The 22592-nt window shown below is 38.5% G+C and overlaps 1 protein-coding gene across 1 annotated transcript in view; it reads left to right on the top strand.

The window, feature by feature from the left end:
- SECISBP2L (SECIS binding protein 2 like) overlaps positions 1-17264 on the top strand; it is a 58407-nt gene extending 41143 nt beyond the window's left edge. The window contains exons 15-18 of the mRNA XM_050797142.1: positions 4837-5057; positions 5943-6097; positions 9335-9554; positions 12977-17264. Coding sequence (XP_050653099.1) covers positions 4837-5057; positions 5943-6097; positions 9335-9554; positions 12977-13659 — 1279 coding nt within the window. The 3' untranslated portion in view covers positions 13660-17264. The remainder of the gene's footprint in view (positions 1-4836; positions 5058-5942; positions 6098-9334; positions 9555-12976) is intronic.
- The last annotated feature ends 5328 nt before the right edge of the window (positions 17265-22592 follow it).

Genomic DNA, 22592 nt, shown 5'->3' with positions numbered 1-22592 from the left:
AAGAGCTCCTGAAGGAAGCACTAAATATGGAAAGGAAAAACCAGTACCAGCCACTGTAAAAACATACCAAATTGTAGACCATTGACACTATGAAGAAACTGCATCAACTAAGGGGCAAAATAACCAGCTAGCATCATAATGACAGGATCAGATTCACACATAACAATATTAACTGTAAATGTAAATGGGCTAAATGCCCCAATTAAAAGACACGGACTGTCAAATTGGATAAAGAGTCAAGAGCCATTGGTGTCCTGTATTCAGGAGCCCCATCTCACATGCAAAGACACACATAGGCTCAAAATAAAAGGATGGAGGAATATTTACCAAGCAAATGGAAGGCAAAAAAAAAAGCAGGGGTTGCAATCCTCCTCTCTGATAAAACAGACTTTAAACCAATAAGAGCAAAAGAGACAAAGAAGGACATTACATAATGGTAAAGGGATCAGTGCATCAAGATGAGCTAACTATCCCAAATATATATGCACCCAATACAAGAGCACCCAGATTCATAAAGCAAGTCCTTAGAGACCTACAAAGAGACTTAGACTCCCACACAACAATAGTGGGAGACTTTTTTTTTGAGATGGAGTCTTGCTCTGTCACCCAGGCTAGAGTGCAGTGGCGCTATCTCGGCTCATTGCAACCTCTACCTCCCAAGTTCAAGCGATTCTCCTGCCTCAGCCTCCTGAATAGCTGGGACTACAGGCCCATGCCACCACGCCTGGCTAATTTTTGTATTTTTAGTAGAGACAGGGTTTCGCCATGTTGGACAGGCTGGTCTTAATGTTCTGACCTCAGGTGATCCACCCACCTTGGTCTCCCAAAGTGCTGGGATTACAGGCGTGAGCCACTGCACCCAGCCAATAGTGGGAGACTTTAATACCCCACTGTCAATATTAGATCAACAAGACAGAAAATTAATAAGGATATTTAAGACTTGAACTCAGCTCTGGACCAAGCGGACCTATTAAACGTCTACGTAACTCTCCACCCCAAATCACAAATTATACATTCTTCTCAGCACCACATTGCACTTATTCTAAAATTGACCACATAATTGGAATGTAAAACCCTCCTCAGCAAATGCAAAAGAATGGAAATCATAAAAAACAGTCTCTCAAAACAAGTGCAGTCAAATTAGAACTCAGGATTAAGAAACTCACTCAAAACTGCACAACTACATGGAAACTGAACAACATGTTCCTGAATGACTACTGGGTAAATAACGAAATTAAGGCAGAGATAAATAAGTTCTTTGAAACCAATGAGAACAAAGACACAATGTACTAGAATCTCTGGGACACAGCTAAAGCAGTGTTTAGAGGAAAATTTATAGCACTAAATCCCCACAGGAGAAAGTGGGAAAGATCTCAGATCAACACCCTAGCGTCACAATTAAAAGAACTAGAGAAGCAAGAACAAACAAATTGAAAAACTAGCAGAAGACAAGAAATAACTGAGATCAGAGCAGAACTAAAGGAGACAGAGACACAAAAAAACCCTTCAAAGAATCAATGAATCTAGGAGCTGGTTTTTTGAAAAGATTAACAAAATAGACCACTAGCCAGAATAATAGAAAAGAGAGAAGAATCAAATAGACACAATAAAAAATGATAAAGGGGATATCACCACTGATCCCATAGAAATACAAACTACCATCAGAGAATACTATAAACACCTCTATGCAAATAAACTAGAAAATCTAGAAGAAATGGATAATTTCCTGGACACATACACCCTCCCAAGACTAAACCAGGAAGAAGTCGAATCCCTGAATAGAGCAATAACAAGTTCTGAAATTGAGGCAGTAATTAATAGCCTACCAGCCAAAAACCCAGAACCGGATAGATTCACAGCTGAATTCTACCAGAGTTACAAAGAGGAGCTGGTACCATTCCTTCTGAAACTATTCCAAACAATAGAAAAAGAGGGACTCCTCCCTAACTCATTTTATGAGGCCTGCTTCATCCTGATACCAAGACCTGGCAGACACACAACAAAAAAAGAAAATTTCAGGCCAATATCCCTGATGAACATCGATGCAAAAATCCTCAATAAAATACTGGCAAAACAAATCCAGCAGCACATCAAAAAGCTTATCCACCACGATCAAGTCGGCTTCATCCCTTCGATGCAAGGCTGGTCCACCATATGCAAATCAATAAACATGATCCATCACATAAACAGATCCAATGATAAAACTCACATGATTATCTCAATAGATGCAGAAAAGCCCCTCGATAAAATTCAACAGCCCTTCATGCTAAAAACTCCCAAAAAACTAGGTATTGATGGAATGTATCTCAAAATAATAAGAGCTATTTGTGACAAACCCACAGCCAATATCATACTGAATGGGCAAAAGCTGGAAGCATTCCCTTTGAAAACCAACACAAGACAAGGATGCCCTCTCTCTCACCACTCCTATTCAGCATAGTGTTGGAAGTTCTGGCCAGGGCAATCAGGCAAGAGAAAGAAATAAAGCGTATTCAAATAGGAAGAGAGGAAGTCAAATTGTCCCTGTTTGCAGATGACATGATTGTATATTTAGAAAACCCCATCGTCTCAGCCCCAAATCTCCTTAAGCTGATAAGCGACTTCAGCAAAGTCTCAGGATACAAAATCAATGTGCAAAAATCACAGGCATTCCTATACACCAATAATAGACAAACAGAGAGCCAAATCATGAGTGAACTCCCATTCACAATTGCTACTAAGAGAATAAAATACCTAGGAATCCAACTTAACAAGGGATGTGAAGGACCTCTTCAAGGAGAACTACAAACCACTGCTCAAGGAAATGAGAGGACACAAACAAATGGAAAAACATTCCATACTCATGGATAGGAAGAATCAGTATTGTGAAAATGGCCATACTGCCCAAAGTAATTTATAGATTCAGTGCTACCCCCATCAAGCTACCATAGACTTTCTTCACAGAATTAGAAAAAACTACTTTAAACTTCATATGGAACCAAAAAAGAGCCTATATCGCCAAGACAATCCTAAACAAAAAGAACAAAGCTGGAGGCATCACACTACCTGACTTCAAACTTTACTACAAGGCTACAGTAACCAAAGCAGCATGGTACTGGTACCAAAACAGATACATAGACCAATGGAACAGAACAGAGGCCTTAGAAATAACTCCAGACATCTACCACCATCTGATCTTTGACAAACATGACAAAAACAAGCAATGGGGAAAGGATTCCCTATTTAATAAATGGTGTTGGGAAAACTGGCTAGCCATATGCAGAAAACTAAAACGGGACCCCTTTCTTACACCTTATACAAAAGTTAACTCAAAATGGAGTAATGGCTTAAACATAAAACCTAAAACCATAAAAAACCTGGAAGAAAACCTAGGCAGTAGCATTCAGGACATAGGCATGGGCAAAGACTGCATGACTAAAACACCAAAAGTAATGGCAACAAAAGCCAAAATTGACAAATGGGATCTAGTTAAACTGAAGAGCTTCTGCACAGCAAAAGAAACTATCATCAGAGTGAACAGGCAGCCTACAGAATGGGAGAAAATTTTTGCAATCTATCCATCTGACAAAGGGCTAATATTAGAATCTACAAAGAACTTAAACAAATTTACAAGAAAAAACAACCCCATCAAAAAGTGGGCAAAGGATATGAACAGACACTTCTCAAAACAAGACATTTATGCGGCCAAGAAACATGAAAACTCATCATCACTGGTCATTAGAGAAATGTAAGTCAAAACCACCATGAGATACCATCTCATGCCAGTTAGAATGGCAGTCATTAAAAAGTCAGGAAACAACAGACACTAGAGAGGATGCAGAGAAATAGGAATGCTTTTACACAGTTGGTATGAGTGTAAATTAGTTCAACCATTGTGGAAGACTGTCGATTCCTCAAGGATCTAGAATCAGAAATACCATTTGACCCAGCAATCGCATTACTGGGTCTATACCCAAAGGATTCTAAATCACTCTACTATAAAGACACATGCACACGTATGTTTATTGCAGCACTATTCACAATAGCAAAGACTTGGAACCAACCCAAATGCCCATCAGTGATAGACTGGATAAAGAAAATGTGACACATACACACCATGGAATACTATACAGCCATAAAAAAGGATGAGTTCATGTTCTTTGCAGGGACATGGATGAAGCTGGAAACCATGATTCTCAGCAAACACAGGAACAGAAAACCAAACACTGCATGTTTTCACTCGTAAGTGGGAGTTGAACAATTAGAACACATGGACACGGGGAGGGGAACATCACACACCGGAGCCTGTCGGGGTGGGGGGTGGAGAGGGATAGCATTAGGAGAAATACCTAATGTAGATGACAGGTTGATGGATGCAGCCAACCACCATGACACGTGTATACCTATGTAACAAACCTGCATATTCTGCACGTGTATCCCAGAACTTAAAAGGATAATTAAAAAAAAAAAAAAAGAATACAACGTGGAAGACAACAAATATATTTGTTGATTTATCAGATATTTTTGAGTGCTTAGTATGTGCCTTTCTCTAGGTGATGGGGATAAAGTGATGAATAAAACCAGTGTCATAATAAAAGCAAGCATTTATTGAATACTTAAAAAAAATTTTGGAATCAAATCTGCCTATTTGAAATGCAGAAACAAGGAATATCTGTATCACCCTTCTGTTTTTGTAATTGACTGAAGAATTTAAGAAGTTTTAAACACTTCTTTAAAAGACTTTTCATGAAAACTTCTTGCCAGATATATTTTCTCCTAGAGATATTTCCTTAATGTAGTTTTATAACTATAGGGGAAAAATTAGGATGGAGTTACCCATTTTGGTTTTCTTTACAGGTATTGTAATCAGGTTCTTTGTAAAGAGATTGATGAATGTGTGACTCTTCTTCTCCAAGAGCTTGTCAGTTTCCAGGAACGCATCTACCAAAAAGATCCTGTGAGAGCAAAAGCAAGGAGACGACTCGTTATGGGTCTAAGAGAAGTTACCAAACATATGAAGTTAAACAAGATCAAGTGTGTTATAATTTCTCCAAACTGTGAAAAAATCCAGTCAAAAGGTATGCGCTTTTTGCTTTTGAAGTGTTTTGATAGTATAGCTGTAGGATATTCAGTGAATATAAAGTGGAAGCCATATGTCTTTCTCATCAGAGTTTAGGTATAAAGCAGACTATTGGAGCATGAGAAAAGAAAATGCAGTCTTTCAATACCTGAAATTAAGTAGTAGAATTGAGACTGGATTGTAAATAAAATCCTCATGTATGAACACCAGTGGAAGATATCAGTTTGGCCCACCAACTGTCCCTTCTGTTGTGATCAGATGGAGGTCTAGCCAGAATGCATTTCTTCTGCAAATATATTCTGCTTTTAAAATTTTATGGTGGTGATTTGTCTCTCAGCAGCAGTTTCATTTAGAGGCACTTATGCAAACCAGCACACAAGTACTTTGAACTACATCATGCATCCTTATTTGTCCTTTTTGATGGGCAACTTTAGGTGACCATAGTAGACAAAGCAGGTAGAAGTAGTAGGCATATGCATGGCGAGGAGTATCAGTGAGACCAGTAATGTATAATCGATCTCATTGCATTGTGAGAGGTCTTTTCTTGAACTGAAAGATTTGCGAGTCAGCCATTAACAATTTTAATTAATTTCATTATAATAAATATTTGCTGAATTGCAGTTTGATTGCTGCTATGCTAATCCCTATGGAGAAAGAAAAACACTGGATTTAAGGGAATTTGGAATTTAATAGGGGAGAAAGAAAATACATATATACTTCCATATGTAGTATAAAATCAAATAGGATAATGTGTGTAACAGCGTAAGTGCTACAAGCGTTCATAGAATTCTTTGCTGCAATGTTTTATGCTTTAGCTGTCAGGTGTGCAATTAGCTTCATGTAGGCAACAACTAAAAGCCTGTGTGTGTGTTGATTTTCTCAGGTGGTCTAGATGAGGCCCTCTATAATGTTATAGCCATGGCTCGGGAACAAGAAATTCCTTTTGTGTTTGCCCTTGGAAGGAAAGCACTAGGACGCTGTGTGAACAAGCTGGTTCCTGTTAGCGTAGTGGGAATCTTCAACTACTTTGGTGCTGAGGTAAGAATTTAGAAGACACACACTCTTGCTCTCCAGCACATCCCCCAGATAGCACATTTTTCAATTGACATATGCCAGTGTTATGTTTAAGCATTTGAAGGAGTGAGTTGACAACCCTCAAAGAATGAGTGGAAATTTTTTGAGTATTACATTTCCTTTTTTAGTGGTGGAAAAGATTTATGTAGATGAATCCTAAAGCATTTTGAAAAGGTTTTAGTTCCTATTTCTGCCAAAGTGGTTTTTTTCTTCCGGGCTCAACTGCATAGTACTTGGTAATTTATTTTACTGCCGGTTAAAGATATCTGATATTATGTAATGTAATTTCTTCAGTCTCTAGATGGGTATATTTTGTGCTACTAGGAATCAGGAGACAAAAGAATCCTTTAATTGGAAGGGATTTTCCTTTAGAAAATGGAATTTCTAAACCAATTGTCACAATAGTTGTACCCATGATACTATCAACTATCATCTCTCTGGCAATCTGCTAATATTGATCTTTATCTATAGGAGCTGATAATATAATGGTTATTAATTTAGCATAATGCTCATCAACTGTAGTGTTTAAGACTGTTTTTTTACGAAGGTGATTCTAAAGTACTTTGTGATATCATTGACAGACTGTTTTTGCCAACCACACTATTTTTGTGTGTCTATCCAGTCACCATGTTTGCATATCCTACATTCCCCTGTCCATTCTGTTTCTTTCCCACCACCCATGAAATTCTCTACCCACCTGCTCTATGAGCATATAAATAATATTTGTGCTCCCACAATAGCCCATGCTTTTGTCACGTTTAGCATAACACACTGCCTTGCTGTAGGTTGTGTATGTTTCTTTCCCTTTAACTGTGAATTCCTTGGTGACAGCCCCCTTCCTTTGTCTTTATATTCCTGACACCTTTCACATTACTTGAGTATAAGCAGGCAATAAATGTTTGTTGAATGAAATTGTGAGATAGATGTATATCTGCCCACTATGCTAGACTATATGTGAGAATTTCTTGCCTGTTAGCCCAGTCACTTGGGAGGCTGAGGTGGGAGGAGCGCTTGACCCCAGGAGTTCCAGACCAGCTTGGTATATTATCAAGTATGTCTATTCACAGTGAATGGTAGTGCACCTGTTACTTTTACCATCTTATACAACTAATCTTTGAATTAAGCTTCCATTCTTTACCCTCACATTCAAGGCTTTTATTCCTTGATCTTAGCATCTCTCTTCAGTTTTTCTTCTCTTTCCTTATATTCTTTTATTCCTAACAATTTATTTCTTTTTTTATATTGTAAAACCAATGTTAAACTCACATATCTATTTGCATATTTTCTTTTTACTGTTTTCACTTCAATGCATGGTTTATTAAACACTGCAAATATTTGTCAAGCCTGTTACATGTAACCACATAGGGGCTGTCATTTTTTTTTAACAGAATCTGTCTTCCTTTTTAAAAATAATAAATCCTGAATATATTTTTTTACACTACCAGTAGGTAACACCCACCACTCTTCAAAATTAATACAATTAGCAGCATCCTATATTATACCTGCTATTTTAAACGGTTTAAAGTGCAGCTGGATAAAGGAAGCTACTTATATTTTTCCTTCTTGAGATGAATTTTCAGAGACGTATTGTTCTACAGCAATGTAGCACTTTTTGCCATGCTTTCATCTGAAGGTTTATACTTACTATAAAATTAAACAGATTCTCAAAAATGTCCAGGTTATGTTTAATTCTTTGAAATTCTTTACTTAATGTTGTATGTTGCATTGTGATACTAAATTGGTCATTTAACAGGAGTGGGATGCTGTAGAATTATGGCATAACTAAAAGTCATATAGATTGGCCTTCTGGTGGCTGTGGAAACTTAAATCTTTGGACATTATTAGGTATCATAGTTATTGAAGTACAACTTTAATGCTATATGAATTTTGCCATCTTATTATTATTAATTTTTTTTGAGGTGGAGTTTCACTCTTGTTGCCCAGGCTGGAGTGCAATGGCATGATCTCGGCTCACCGCAACCTCTGCCTCCTGGGTTCAAGTGATTCTCCTGCCTCAGCCTCCCGAGTAGCTGGGATTACAGGCATGCACCACCATGCCTGGCTAATTTTGTAGTTTTAGTAGAGATAGGGTTTCTCTTTGTTGGTCAGGGCTGGTCTCGAACTCCTATCTTCAGGTGATCCACCCACTTCGGCCTTCCAAAGTGCTGGGATTACAGGCGTGAGCCACTATGCCCAGCCGAATTTTGCCATCTCATTAAATGTGAGTATGCTCAGTATACCTACCACTTCACGGAAATTATTTATTTTGTTCCTATTTTTGTTTCAGCAATGAAAGAACTTCCGGTTTTTTTTAGCTCCGTATTCTACTTCCAGGCTCTATATTCTAATTTGCATTTGGCCCAGTAGTCATGCTTTTCTATCTTGTGTTATCTTTTCATCATCTTCAAGGTCCTAGCTATCCATATTATCACCAGCTTACTTTTGTCATCTAGTTCTTCCAAAAAATAAACAATACAGGAAAATTTAATTCCTATAGAGATTGCCATCTCCTTCTACATTCCTGAACATCACTCAGAATACACTCATTCCCTTATATTGTAACCCAGATAAGATTCTTTACTGCTCCCCTAACAAGCCTTATACTTTTCTTATGTCTGTAGCTTTATTAATGATTTTGCATATTTGGCTTTGAAGGCCCTAATTTCACCCCTCAAAATTGTACCGTTTTCCAGGCCAATGCTGATGTCATCTTCCCTTCATGACTTCCTCAGTGATGCCCAGCAGTTTAGAGTTGATGTCTCATCTAAAAGCCGTAACACTTTACACCTCTCAAGGCATTTAAGGTATTATGCCTTGGATTATAGGTGTCTCTTACCATCTTTTTCCAGCCACATAGAAGGTTCCTTGAGAGTAGAGTTGATGTTCAGTCATCTTTGTACCCTCTGTAGTGGCAGACACTAAAGGAAGAGTGCACTTGTTGAATGTTGTAAGAACTTTTAATATATCACATTTAGTGGCTAGTGTTGGAATCAAGAAATTTCCTCAGACTTGTGAGAATTAAACAGTAAATGTAAGTTCTAGAGTAATTTCATAAGGTTCTGTGGTTTGCATACCATTTGGATTTTATCCCCATTGAAAGTGTGTCTGACCCTGAAACAAACAGTAGAGATATTTATTATCCATAATAGGAATAAAAAGTATAACAAAAAATGGATTAATCAAAATACTCTTTCTTTTCAGAGCCTGTTTAATAAGTTAGTAGAACTCACTGAGGAAGCCAGGAAAGCATATAAAGATATGGTTGCAGCAATGGAACAGGAGCAGGCTGAGGAAGCCTTGAAGAATGTGAAGAAGGTGCCACACCACATGGGACATTCTCGGAACCCCTCTGCAGCAAGTGCCATTTCTTTCTGCAGTGTCATTTCTGAACCCATCTCTGAAGTAAATGAAAAGGAATATGGTAAGTTGTTGAATACTATTTTAAATAACCTAAACTATGAGATGATTTCTATTCTGCCTTTTGTTTCTATCTTTATTCTTGATTAGTCAAATGTTGCTCGAAATTTGGTTTAAAACATTGCATTAAACATGTTCATTAAAAATCAGGAGAATATTTGGGACTGAGACTTCTTATGAGACACTGGAATTTAATCACAGTTCCAAATTTTTAAAAAAGCCTCGGGGGCTTTAAAAAGCAAAACACACCGTACTTGTGACCTGTCACTAAGTAAACACTAGGAAGTTTTATTCCAATACTTTATGCTCAGTTACTAAAATTTTATATTTCCTAAGGGCTGGTCTGAAGGTAGTGAGTTATCTAATTTGTTCACAGTCAGTTATAGATTGATCTCCTTTGTTCTGCTCTTTCCCCGCTTCTCACTACTGCACTAATCTTAAAAAGAAAAAAATTTAAAAAAAAATTTTAATGTTGTATTTACTAAGTAAACTACAGACCTGAATGTTTTTCACTCTAAGCTTGTAAAACCTAGACATGATATTTGCCTTAAGTCTGATTGTAATCAAAAAGAGATACAGACTAAAAAATAGTACTTAATGTTTAACATTTGTTTATTGAAGTCTACATCTCAGTCGTTTCTTTGCCTTATAGTCTATAATACTTTGAGCTCTTTAATTCTCTTTCTTGGTTTAGTTTATGATTTGTTTTCCCTATGTAACTTTCTTTGTTCTTCCTTTCTTAAAATTTAAATAGTATAGCCACCTTCTTTCATTTGACTCTTTGTTCATTCTTTTTTTCTTTTCTCTGGGAGGTTATCAAATAGCTTGTTGCCACCTAAAATTTAACATGTAAAAAGAGTGAGTCCTCATTTTCTTCCCATACTCCCCTTCCTGGCCTCCCTGTCTGTGATTGTAGTTAGATGTTTGGAATGCTTTCAATAAAGCTTCAGAGCAGAGGCAATTTACAAGTTGTTGTGGGCCCTTAGGAAACTATTGGCCAGGGGCAGGTGATACTGGTTTAGAGGCAGACATGTTTCTTTTGCAGGAGTGATACTAGTTGAAAATTAAGAAGATAAAGGGAAAGTGCTAACATTGTAAATGAGCGCGATGCTCCCTATATAGTGAAATGCCACATCTCAAAGGCAAGCCATAAGAGAAACCTATAAAGCTGTGGGTTTGGAAAGATGACAGAGTAACAAATAATATTCATACGGGCACAAATAAACACAGGTAGTATAAAAAGAAGGTCTCAGAGATGGAGGTGATGTTTTCAAAAAGCACCAGATTCAAAGTGTTCAAAGATTGAAGCCTTGGTTTTTCTATATTCTGCCTAAAGGTTTTAGGTGTTATCAGTTAATCTCGGGGTCTTGGATTTCTCTTTAGAAAAAAAACTGTTGAAAGGAAATGTTAATGTGCATCTAAAATTTTAAGACATTTTATGCCTTTCGGAGTTTTTTTTTATATGTAATTAAATATATGTAGGAACATTTTCACTTACTAGACTTTTTGTTTGTTTGGTTTTTTTTTGTTTGTTTGTTTTTGTTTTTTTTCTAGCACTTACTATATGCCAGTCATAGGGACACAGAGATGAGCTGGAGTGGAAGTGAGGAGGGATGAGGAAGGTGAAACAGCAAACACAAAACGAGAGCTTTTGACTGTATATGTAAAAAGTGCTGTGGGAGTTCAGGTTAGCGATTGCCTGTCTCAGGAGTCAGGAAAAACTTCATGAAGGAACTAACATTTAAGAGTAGTTTAAGATGAATGGGAGTCTGAAGGGGAAAGGAGGAAAACACATCTACAGAAAGAGTATAGCTTATGTTCCAACTTTAGGGAACAGTGAGAATTTAAATGACACTGAGCAGGGAGCGTGTGGCCCATGGTTCAGGGTCAGAATGAAATAGGACCAGAGTGATAGATAAGGGCCAGATCATGGAGGCCTTTGCTGTGCCACGCCAAGGATTTTGGATTCTATCCTAGGGTGATAAAAAGCCAGTTAGACAATGATATAATCAATTCACAAAACTGGTTAGGAAGATACTACAAATGAACAGCAAGAAAAAGAAGGCCTGAGCTAAGGCAGTAGTAAACAGATTTAGTAGTTTTTGAGCTACCAGTGTCATGGTATAGTGGTGAATTCAGTGGACTAAAGGGATATAATATTAATAGGAGAGAAAAGTAGAACCAAGGGTTACTATAAGGTTTCTTCTGCTTTGAGATCGTGTAAATGATAATGTCATTAGCTGAGAATGAGAATATAGAAGGAGGTGTTGTTTGTTTCTTTCTTTCTTTGTTTTTTCATGAGGTAGAAATTAGAGTGGAAAGGACTCATTCTATGCTAAAGAAGCTTCAGGAAAGAAATTTTTTCCCAGACAATGTATCCTGACTTGAAGTGCCCAAAATACGCTCTGTATCAATATATCGTCCATAGATGGTAACCATAGTGAACATATTAGTGTGAATAGGTTTGCTACAACTGACACCTATAAACTGCAAATAGTAGCTGTAATGTCAATATGATAGAAGGATTATTGGTATGTTTTTTGCCTTCAACTGATTTCCTATCATGAGAAATAATTTAGTTTGTCACCACTCTAGTATATAATACTTTTCTTGTCTTCCAAAATCACTTTGTAAGCCAAGCTATATATATATGTTATAAAACAATCTTTCACAGATGTTAGAAATGCATAGATGGATTCTTTGCTTATAATTGGAAACACATGTCCCATTACAGGCCAAAAGATAATTTAAATAACTTGCTGAGTGAGCATGGTACAAACACATGAAATCAGAACTATTGTTGCTGGACATCTTGGCTCTTCTATCTCTTGGGTTGTGGGTCCTTGAGCCCAGTACACCTCTAGGCCACAAAAAAGTTAGGCAGTTCATTGATTTTCATGAATGTATGGATTTTATTTATGAGTGCCAGTGAGCTCCTATTGGTATAAGATCTCTTGCATTCTGAAGCATTAATATACTTATTTTTACCTCCCTGTTTCTTTATTTTGAATATACATTTTTGGGAATTATTTTCCCTTTATAACATTTAAATTAGGTTGGGCACAGTGGCTCACCTGTAATCCCAGCATTTGGGGAGCTCAGGATAGGAGGATAGCTTGAGCCCAGGAGGTCAAGGCTGCAGTGAGCCAAAATCATGCTGCTGCATTCCAGCCTAAAAGAGCAAGACTCCATCTGAAATACACACACACACACACACACACACACACGCGTGCGCACACACACTTTCTCTCTCTCTCTCTCTCTCTCAAACTAGTACTAAATAAACTAAATTTGTAGTTTTTCCAGTTTCTAAGCCAACAAATTTATATATTTTGTTGTTCTTTCTTATTTGGGGGTTTTTAAAGAGTTGCATGATTTTGAAACAATGTTCCAGAACGTTTTAAAAAATCTGCTTGATATTTGTAGAAACAAATTGGAGAAACATGGTGGAAACGTCAGATGGACTGGAAACATCAGAAAATGAGAAAGAGGTATCCTGTAAGCACAGCACTTCTGAAAAACCCAGTAAACTTCCATTTGACACACCCCCTATTGGTAAGCAGCCATCATTAGTGGCTACAGGCAGTACTACCTCAGCTACAAGTGCTGGGAAATCCACAGCAAGTGATAAAGAGGAAGTGAAGCCAGATGACCTGGAATGGGCCTCACAGCAGAGTACAGAGACTGGCTCTTTGGATGGCAGTTGCCGAGACCTTTTGAATTCCTCCATCACCAGCACCACCAGCACTCTTGTACCTGGCATGCTTGAAGAAGAAGATGATGAAGATGAGGAGGAGGAGGAAGATTACACTCATGAACCCATATCTGTAGAAGTGCAGCTCAATAGTCGAATTGAGTCTTGGGTCTCAGAGACCCAGAGAACTATGGAAACCCTTCAGCTTGGAAAAACCCTTAATGGTTCTGAGGAAGACAATGTAGAGCAAAGTGGAGAAGAGGAAGCAGAGACGCCCGAGGTGCTGGAGCCAGGGATGGACAGTGAGGCATGGACTGCTGACCAGCAGGCCAGTCCTGGGCAGCAGAAGTCCAGCAACTGCAGCTCGCTCAACAAAGAGCACTCTGATTCTAATTACACAACCCAAACTACATAACTCAGGAAATGTCGGCTCTCTATCTCCAGCTGTGGAAGGGTTGCAGCCATTACCATTTATGCTTCATCTCAACATTTTGCACTGTCCAGTATTTAATATACGTATTTAATTCCCAACAAATATTTTTGTAGCTTTTACTTGTTTTGTTATGATCTGTAGCTTAGCTTTTGATTAGCATCCAGGTGTCTTTCTTTCTAAGAACTGTGTGGAAAATTCAGATCTGTTTCAGCTTATTTTGTAATCAAAAATAATGATAAAAAGAAGACCAGATCTTAAAGAAAATAAATTTCAAATGCTTACTTAAAGTTATTTTGAAAATTAAAGAACAAGGTTCTCAGGATAGAAGCAGTTATCAGTGTTTGCCTCAGGATTCCACCTCCTCTACTCTAATTTGACCAAAAAGTTGTTTGGGCTTCTTTAAAAAAGAACTGGGGGTGGAGTCAGAAAACTAAATAAAAGGCTGAGGGTAACTAAGTCCACCAGTGTTGTATGTTTAAAAAATCGATGCAACTTTTATGTGGTCCACAAATGTTTAGTCAGAAGTCACTGATTATTGTAATTAATTAATGTTGGGATGGGCTAAAACAGAGTCTTCAAAACTTCGGCTAGCAGTGGAGCCACCATCTTAGATTATAGCTAGCTAGCCTCATTTGTGGAAAGTGATAGATGCTGTCTATAATAGTGAACAGTCACCCGTGATAGGACCTCCAGGTTCTCTCATATTTGCTTCTTACTTACCTCAGGAATGCTCTTGTACATAGACTTATTTACAAAAGTTAGGCACATTTTGACAGGTGAATAACTGTAACCGATTGTATGACTGCTGCACTTACATGTAAACTCTTCAGAAACAAAGTCTTATACTGGTGTGTTCTCTTGCATGCTTCTGGTTCAGGACTCTTGATTTGAGATATGGATTTGATTGAGTATCCAAACTTGTCCTGAGTGCAAAACCGTTTCACCTGTTAAAAGATACCTATTTTGCACCTAGCCTTGAGCACCTTCCACATAGCAATGACCGTAGTTACTGTCAGGAGGTCAGGGAAAGGAACTTTGCACAACTTGTGACATGTATCCTGATAATCAAGGCTTAGATGAGGAAGTTTTAGAAGATAAGAGAAAGTTGTTCTAATTGTGCTGAAACTATTAGATGATTTAGAGTATACAGATATGTAGGTATTAATTGTCTATTCACTATTATTTATCTCTGCCCTTCTCTAGGAGTTTGTATACCTGCTTAGGAGACAATAAATGAGCTAAATGTTTTATTTGCTAGTCAGTCACCACCTGGACTTTAGTGACTTTACAAGTTTATGTAATGGTGGAAGAATGACAAACTGTATTTTTTGTGTCTTCCATCCAACTCCCCACCACCCCCAACTGCCCCCCCACCCCCCCCATGCACACGTGTGTGTGTGTGTGTATGCCAGTTTCCCACTTACAAGCTTCCATAAGCAGGCACACAACTGAGAAGGAAGGGGTATTTTCCCTGCCCTGATTATCTGGGGCAGGGCTTTGCCTCACAGAGGCAGGAGAGAAGAATTGGGCAGATTCTTTACTGAACTCATTGGGACTACTGTGCTAGTTTTCATGTTTTATAATGCTGGCATTTAATTACTGGAGAGATTGGATTCTTGGTTGGTGATTTAGTATTTGTGAATTGTGAAAGTTTAGGAGCATTGCTGTGTAGAAAATGTTAGTCAATCAACTTTATTATTGTGCTAAAAGGGGACATTATTATACTGTCCTGTCTAAACTGTTCTCCAGTATAGACTTCCTAGGCACTAAATATCCAATACTTAAAGGAACACAGCAGGTAAGGAATGAAGCCTCTGAAATAGTACTCATGGATTTATACGTGGCAGATCTTACTGTCTCTACACATTTGGAAGTGTTCATTGATTTAAAGAAATGATAGAGGTTTTGAACTACTGACAGTCTTAAAAGTGAATTTCAAAACTTTCATACTTTTTATGGTGTAAATTTCCTTTGCTCGATGTCAGTGATTCAGATAACTCTTGACCTTGAGATGATGGCTTTTCACAGGTTTCTTATATTTTATATCTCTTCTGAACATGAATTGTCGTTTTAGATTTTTGACATTTGTATCAAAAGAGAAGTTGAGGAAATCTTCAGAACACTGGTAACTTTTAATTTTGCTATGGACTTCAGAAGTGTTTATTTCTATGTTCGGTAAATGCTCTCGCATATGCAGTACCTCTTCTGCCAGCAAATCCAAGGCACCATCGCCTTTTTATGAGACAGGTCACCTTGAGAGGACAACCCAAGAATTAGTAAAGGCAATGTTACCATTTTGAGAGCATGCTTAAATAAATATTAATCACGTCTTTGTAACTTGTTTCCTTTAAATTTTGGAATATTGAATTACAGACTTTGGAGGAGTTGTGAAAATCAGGAAAGTTTTTATGTATTTTTTGAAGTGGGCGTGCTTGGCTCTTTGAAGACCTATAAAGAGATCCAGTGGAAAGAGTAAGGGTTCATCATCACAAGAAATAAAAAAACATAGTGATTCTTTTTCTTAATGTGTAGAGGTGGTTTTACTGGCAATAATTAATAATAGATTTCTATTTCCGTATATAAGTATATTAACTAAAATATGAATTACACTTCCAAAGTTAGATTTCTGCTTCAGTAGGTTTGTTTGCTGTGAAGATTACTTCTCAAAAGACAAATGTTCATATTAGCTTAATTTTTGGTTTAAATATGTTTGTAAATGATGTAATATATTTCTTTTGACTAAACATGGAAAAGTAATGTGTGTTATACATTGAGAAGTTTTTACTGGCTTTGACTGGAGGTTGTTTTTGCAGAGATGGTATTTTATATGATTCCAGTATTTCGAAAAGAATTAGTCAAAAGGAATTCACATAGTTTAAATACTGAGAAATTAATATCCAAATATGTACTTGTCTGATTTCTAAATAAGCTGGGGGAGGAGGGAGGGGTGGGAATTGAAATGTGCAAATGAGTAGTGAATGCTACATTCATTTTCAACTCTTTAACATACAACTGTTCAATCTTAACATATTGTTACTTTAATATATGTATAAAGAAGTATTACTGTTTGTAAAGCTGCTGTTTGCTTAAAAAAACACCCTTGTCATGTATTTTCTGTATGTTGGGCCAACAGGTTAGAACATTAACCCATTTAAAAATGTTTATCTTTTTTTGATTTAAAAAAATTCTGTGAAATAATTTATTTACAGACATCTTCCTCCTCCCTCATCCCTTCCAACCTTTACATACATCACAGAATCAACCAAACTGTTTGCCTAATCTGAAATCTGAATCCTAATGAGAAAAATTTAAACTTTGTTGGCACATCACACCTTGAAAGTATTTGTATTATTTTATAATTTAATTTCTAAATATACCACATAAGTTTATAATTTAATGTCTTAATTGTAATGCTCTAATAAAAAACTAGCAAAATTAGTGTGAGTTATAACATGAAGGGATTTTCATCTTTTGCTCTATGAAGGATAATTGTTATATCACATTTGGGGGGTAATAACAGCTTTTTTGCACTATGTAAATACTAGTGGGGATTCTTCTGTACTAATAAAATGATTATTGAAATGAAATCTGTCCTTTCAGAAGAGATACTTAAAGAGTTCATGACTTTCCCCACATGTGGAAGACAGAAAAAAGAGTCCAGCTCAAGTATTGATTGGTGGTCACATGGGGTTGCCAGAAAAGGCTTTAAAATCGGCACGAAGGAGTTAAGAATAAAAATCTCCATCTGGGGTGGTCGGTGTGATCTGTGGCACGGGCCCAGGCATTTAGCCAGAAACCATCCTGATGTTAGGAGAAGGCTTCTGTAGATTCCTTCACCTTTTTATATTAGTTCCCCTGTGCTGGGCACTGTCTTTTCCCAGTATTAACTCATCTAATCCTTACAACAATCCTGTGAAGTAGATTCTGGTTACTATTTCTCAGTTTTCAGATGATGGAAGAGTCATGGAGATGTTAACCCAGCCCATGCGAAAGCCCATGCCCCAGTCACTGTACTTTGTTATGTCTTGGCGCAAAGTGCCTAGGGTGTGCAAAGCAAACATGCTTCCTTCACCTTCAGGTGTCTTCAGGAATGTGGAGCAGGAGGACTGAAGATGGCCTTGGGGACTGAAGTTATTGGGCCTTACCTCATCGCTCTTTCCCTAAGTAGCCCCAGACCTTGTCACTGTGTCACAGTGAAATGTAGGGAATCTGAAAAAGTACATTAATCTGCCAGAAAATAGTAATGATACTAATTTTCATAAATGAATTTTTTGGTGATCACAAAGAAAAGGAGGATGCCTTATCAGTTGTTATCAGATACTTCCTTTTTAACCAGTACGTGTACCACTCCCTAATTTTTTCCCGATAGTGATCAGTTTTTCTCCTAACTGACCAGAAGAGGGTGTACGTCACACCTGAAAACAGTCAAAAGCTACATGTAATATTAATACTTTTTTTAAAGCAGGAAAAGGCGAAGGAGAAGTAACCTGAACTATGGGCATTGCCATTAAAGGTGCTTAGTTGAGTCTAAGCTCAGAAGTGGGAACCGTGCCTATGTGTGTCATTTCATTTTAGAAAGAACATTTAGACATGTTGAATAGGTCACGTGAAATTTCTAGATTAGCAATTCAGTCAGTACTTTTGGCTTAGTTTGGGTTCTTCTGATGTTATTGTCATGAAATATTACACTTGGCTTATGTGTTAGGCATCAGTGGCAGCCTTGTGGTTGCAGAGCCAAATATGGTTTGGGAAATGGGAGGTGTTTCAGTTCTGGACCCAGTCTCAATCTCTGTATTTCTCCCTTCCCACTCCTTCCATTTTGACACTTTGAGTAATTATTTGGCAACCGTGTGGCAAGCAAGGTGACCCTTACTCTTGCAGAAATGGGTTGGATAATTGTGCGACTATAAACTGGCTGTACCTGTATCTAAGGTTTCAGTTGGAAGCAGAGGATCGGAGCAAATAAGATAATGAGCTGCGTGAAATTTGGAGCTTCTGGCTGAGCATGATGTTCTTCATGTAATTGCTGAGGAACCAACCAAAGAATGGAATTGTGATCTGGTGAGCTATGGTTTTGGAGGCTGGCGTAATAGGTTTCTGTGGAAGGAATGAGTGCTTCATCTAGCCATGGCTTTGAATTACCCAGAGGGAGCAGATAATAGCCACAGCATTCCCATGGTAGGCCTCTGATGGGAGGCAGTGTCAGTTGCATCCTCATCTACCAGGAGATGAGTGATGTGAGTAAGGCAGTTCCTACTTCCTTGTGCAGATTTCTCCAGGTAATTGTTTTCACCCTTCACTTCTCAGTCTTCTCTCTGTTTAACTGAGTTAGAGAATTTCATTCCCTTGTAAACCCTCAGCTTGAGAATGGAGTAATGAATTGAAATTAAAGCAGTTAATGTTTGTTAGCTCTGGATAAAAAGAGGGAAAACTTTTAAAATATTGGCTTCTCAATCACAGAAATATTAGAGGTCATCATCCCTCTCATTGTTCCTTTTCCTTGCTTCCCCCTTCTTAAAGCTAATATTGTAAGGAAAATGGTGAACTTCTAACAAATCCTGTAACATCTGTAATTAGAAAGGTAAGAAATTACTGTGTTCCTATTTTACAAATACTCAAAACACCATGATGACCAAGAAAGATAAAACCATTTTCTTAATTTTCTCTTTTCCTAATAAAGTGTACCAATTAAATGATGTAATCTTCTAGATAAGGTGATCAGCAAACTATTGCCTTATAGCCTGTGGGCCAACTCTGCCCAGCAGCCTCTTTTTGTCAATAAAGTTTTGTTAGAACACAGCCACACATTATTTACATATTGTCCATGGTTGCTTCAGTGCTACAATGCAGAGGTGAGAGATTTATACGGCCTGCAAAGCCTGAGATATTTATTCTCTGGCCCTTTACAGAAATGGTTTGCCAACCTCTAAAATTGAGATGATGTCCAACATTTTACACTCATGTGATTCCCACCCCCAGTTCTTTTATCTCTAGAGATGATACATTAATTGTGGTTTTACACATTAAAAAACATACCAAGCTCTGCCCAGGGGTAGAAGACATGCAGATGTATAGGAGGAGCACCACCAGAAGCAATCCTGGATGCTTTGACAGTACTGGGGTTTGGGAAGGCCTGAATTCTTGTTTCTCTATTCTCTAATACTGGGCAAGCCCCTGGAATCTCTGGTTCTTGATTTCCTCTTCTATCAGGGGATGTACTGGGTGAATCATAACTTGGCTCTTTAGAGAAATGGTGAGGCCATTTTTTGGTCAAGGATGGTCATGAGTTGGATGTGAGCTGGGCACTTTCCTAAGGCTACCATAGCCAAAGACTGCCAGCACCCTCAGGGTGGCCTGGAAGGGTCCTGTCCCCAGAATGGGTCATGGCAATTAAGCTGATCACCTTAGTTCTTACTGCTCCAACCCCTGCTAAAATTTGAACTGGAGGCCGGAGAAAGCAGAGTGGCGCAGGTGCGCGGTATGCAGGTATGCAGAAAGTAGAGAGGCTATGAAAGTAACAAAGCAAGACTGACCACTTTGCATTTTTTTAGTCTATGCTGTGCTTTAATCAACACGACTTTTCCTTAATTGTGTAGAGCTTTTTATGTACTTAAAATATTTTATAAGAATGACCAAAAGGAATGGGCCAACTAAAACGCAACTATTTTCTATCCCATAACTGACTTCCCAGACTTTGCACTGACTTCAATACATTGACAACAAAAAAATTAGTAGTGGAAATGGAACTGGAAGCCAGATTTAAACCCCTATCTTGATTGATTTAGCAAATAACGACTATTTGTTAAATAGCCAAGAGCTACAAATTTTATCTTCTTCTCACAAATGAAAAACTCTTCATCTTTTCCCCGGCCTAACCCTCCCCCACGTAGTGAGAAATATGGGTTCCATCTATGACTCTCCCATCTGCTCTTTAGCTAGAGCAAAGTGCTTTAATCTTCATAGAAAGTTCTAAGATTGTGTTAGCAACCCACTTATTTGGTTTCCTTAGCAACCAGAACACAGTATTTAAAGTAATGACATTCCTTGCTCGGAATAGAAATTGAGTAAGCTGATCATGGTGCTCCTGGTCTGCTCAGGGCTGCTTCGCCTCTTCAAACACTATTTTTCACCTGCCAGTTCATGGTAGCAAACCTATAAACGGTAGCAAAGGGGCAACTACCTGGAATACAACATAGTGAAAACTCTGGACCTGTATGCACAGCCAACTTCACCCTGGCCAGCTGCAGTGGCCCCTGCAGTGGCCTAGTCTGTGGAAATATTGACAAAACAAGCTGTCTCTTTTAATTCCAGAATTTAAAAAATGTTTCCATGTCCTTGTAACTTTTGCAGCAATTTAGGTTAGTTGCCACCAGCTTCCAAGAAATTCGAACACGAATCAAGATGATGAAGCTGCTCAGGCATTTAGAAAAAAAGCATAAAGAAAGAAAAAAGAACTTTGAAAGGAAATCAGTACTAAAGTACTGTCAACTAGGCATCTGCTGTTTTGTCTGGTTAGTACATCCATTCTTCGGGGAACAACACTTATGCCTCACACACCCACCAGCAATATAATCTCTTAATTGCAACAGGAGCAGGCAATTAAATGACCCTGAAACCATTGATTAGTCTGGAAATCCTGAAACAGTTGATCTATGCTGGGCCAATGGGTTTTATCCTTGGAAATTTTGGACTTGGGATTGAGAGAGCTTGGCTCAAATGGTTTGGGGTGCCTGGCTTTTAAGAGAGGAATCTCTGAAGTCATTTTTGGCCAAGAAAAAGCTAAATCTGGGTTAGGCAGTGTTGAACAGGTTTCCTTACTGTCAGACATTCTACAGCCTCCAATATCCTAATGTATTTTGACTCTCCATGAAGGAAAGATTTATTATATATCAGGCTGCATTTCCTCAACATGTTGGACCATGACACACACAGTTCTCCAAATTTAGTCACAGAGCACTTTTTCTGTGCAGGAACTATGAACATCCTGGGGAACTAGTTTTTCATGTAATGTGCAACAAAATCTATGTTGCATGAACTCTGAAGGTCCAGGAGGATGAGACACATAAGGAATGCCTGGACTGCTGTAACTCGGAGATTCTCAACCAGGGGCAATTTCGCCCCCAGGGGACATTTGGCAATGTCTGGAAACAGTTTTGATTGTCACAACTGAAGAAGGGGCTACTGTCGTCTAGCAGGTCAAGACCAGAGATACTGCTAAGCACCTTACAGTACACAAGAGAGCGACCCCACCCCACAAGAAAGAAGTATCTGGCCTGAAATATCGACAGTGCAGAGGTTGAGAGGCCCTGCACTAACTCAACCCTGGTAGACTGCATTAGTCTCATATAGGTTCAGGGCCCCAAGCAGGTGGGCATGTGTTCATATGGTGAGTTATCAAATGCTCTTGACTTCTGTTTCTGGCACATGTTTATACATTCTCTAATGTTCCAGAGTTGGCTTAGCCAGAGACATCCAGGTCTTCCTGGTACAATAGGCCTTATTTTAAAAAAGTGTTTTTTTCAACCACCTGGGGAAGAGAATAAAGAGAGTTTGACCTGGAGCTTCTGATGACGTGCCAGTACCTCCTCCCATGTCTCCCACTTGTTTCCTCCCATCATGTGGGCAGGCGTGTGAGGAGCAAAAGGGCAAGGAGGCACCTCTGGCAAGGGCTGCTCAGTGAACACTCTAAAGAAAAGCACAACTCAAGTGTGAACAGGAGGCCAAAGGAATTCGCTGGTCTGGCCCCATCACACAACTGAATCAAGCAAAGGTGGCAGGGACTGAGTTTTCTAAGACACGGTGACATGGAGTCCAGCTGCCTGCCCTGCTGAGTAGCATCCCTGAAGCAGACACAAGAAAGCCTCTGCAGGATACTCCAGCCACCTCTCAGGGAATGGCTGCCCTGGAACCAAGTT

The sequence above is a fragment of the Macaca thibetana genome, chromosome 7 (genome assembly GCF_024542745.1).
Source record: "Macaca thibetana thibetana isolate TM-01 chromosome 7, ASM2454274v1, whole genome shotgun sequence".
NCBI lineage: Eukaryota > Metazoa > Chordata > Mammalia > Primates > Cercopithecidae > Macaca > Macaca thibetana.
The sequence above is the reverse complement of the archived record's forward strand: the minus strand, read 5'-3'. Positions and strand labels throughout refer to the sequence as shown.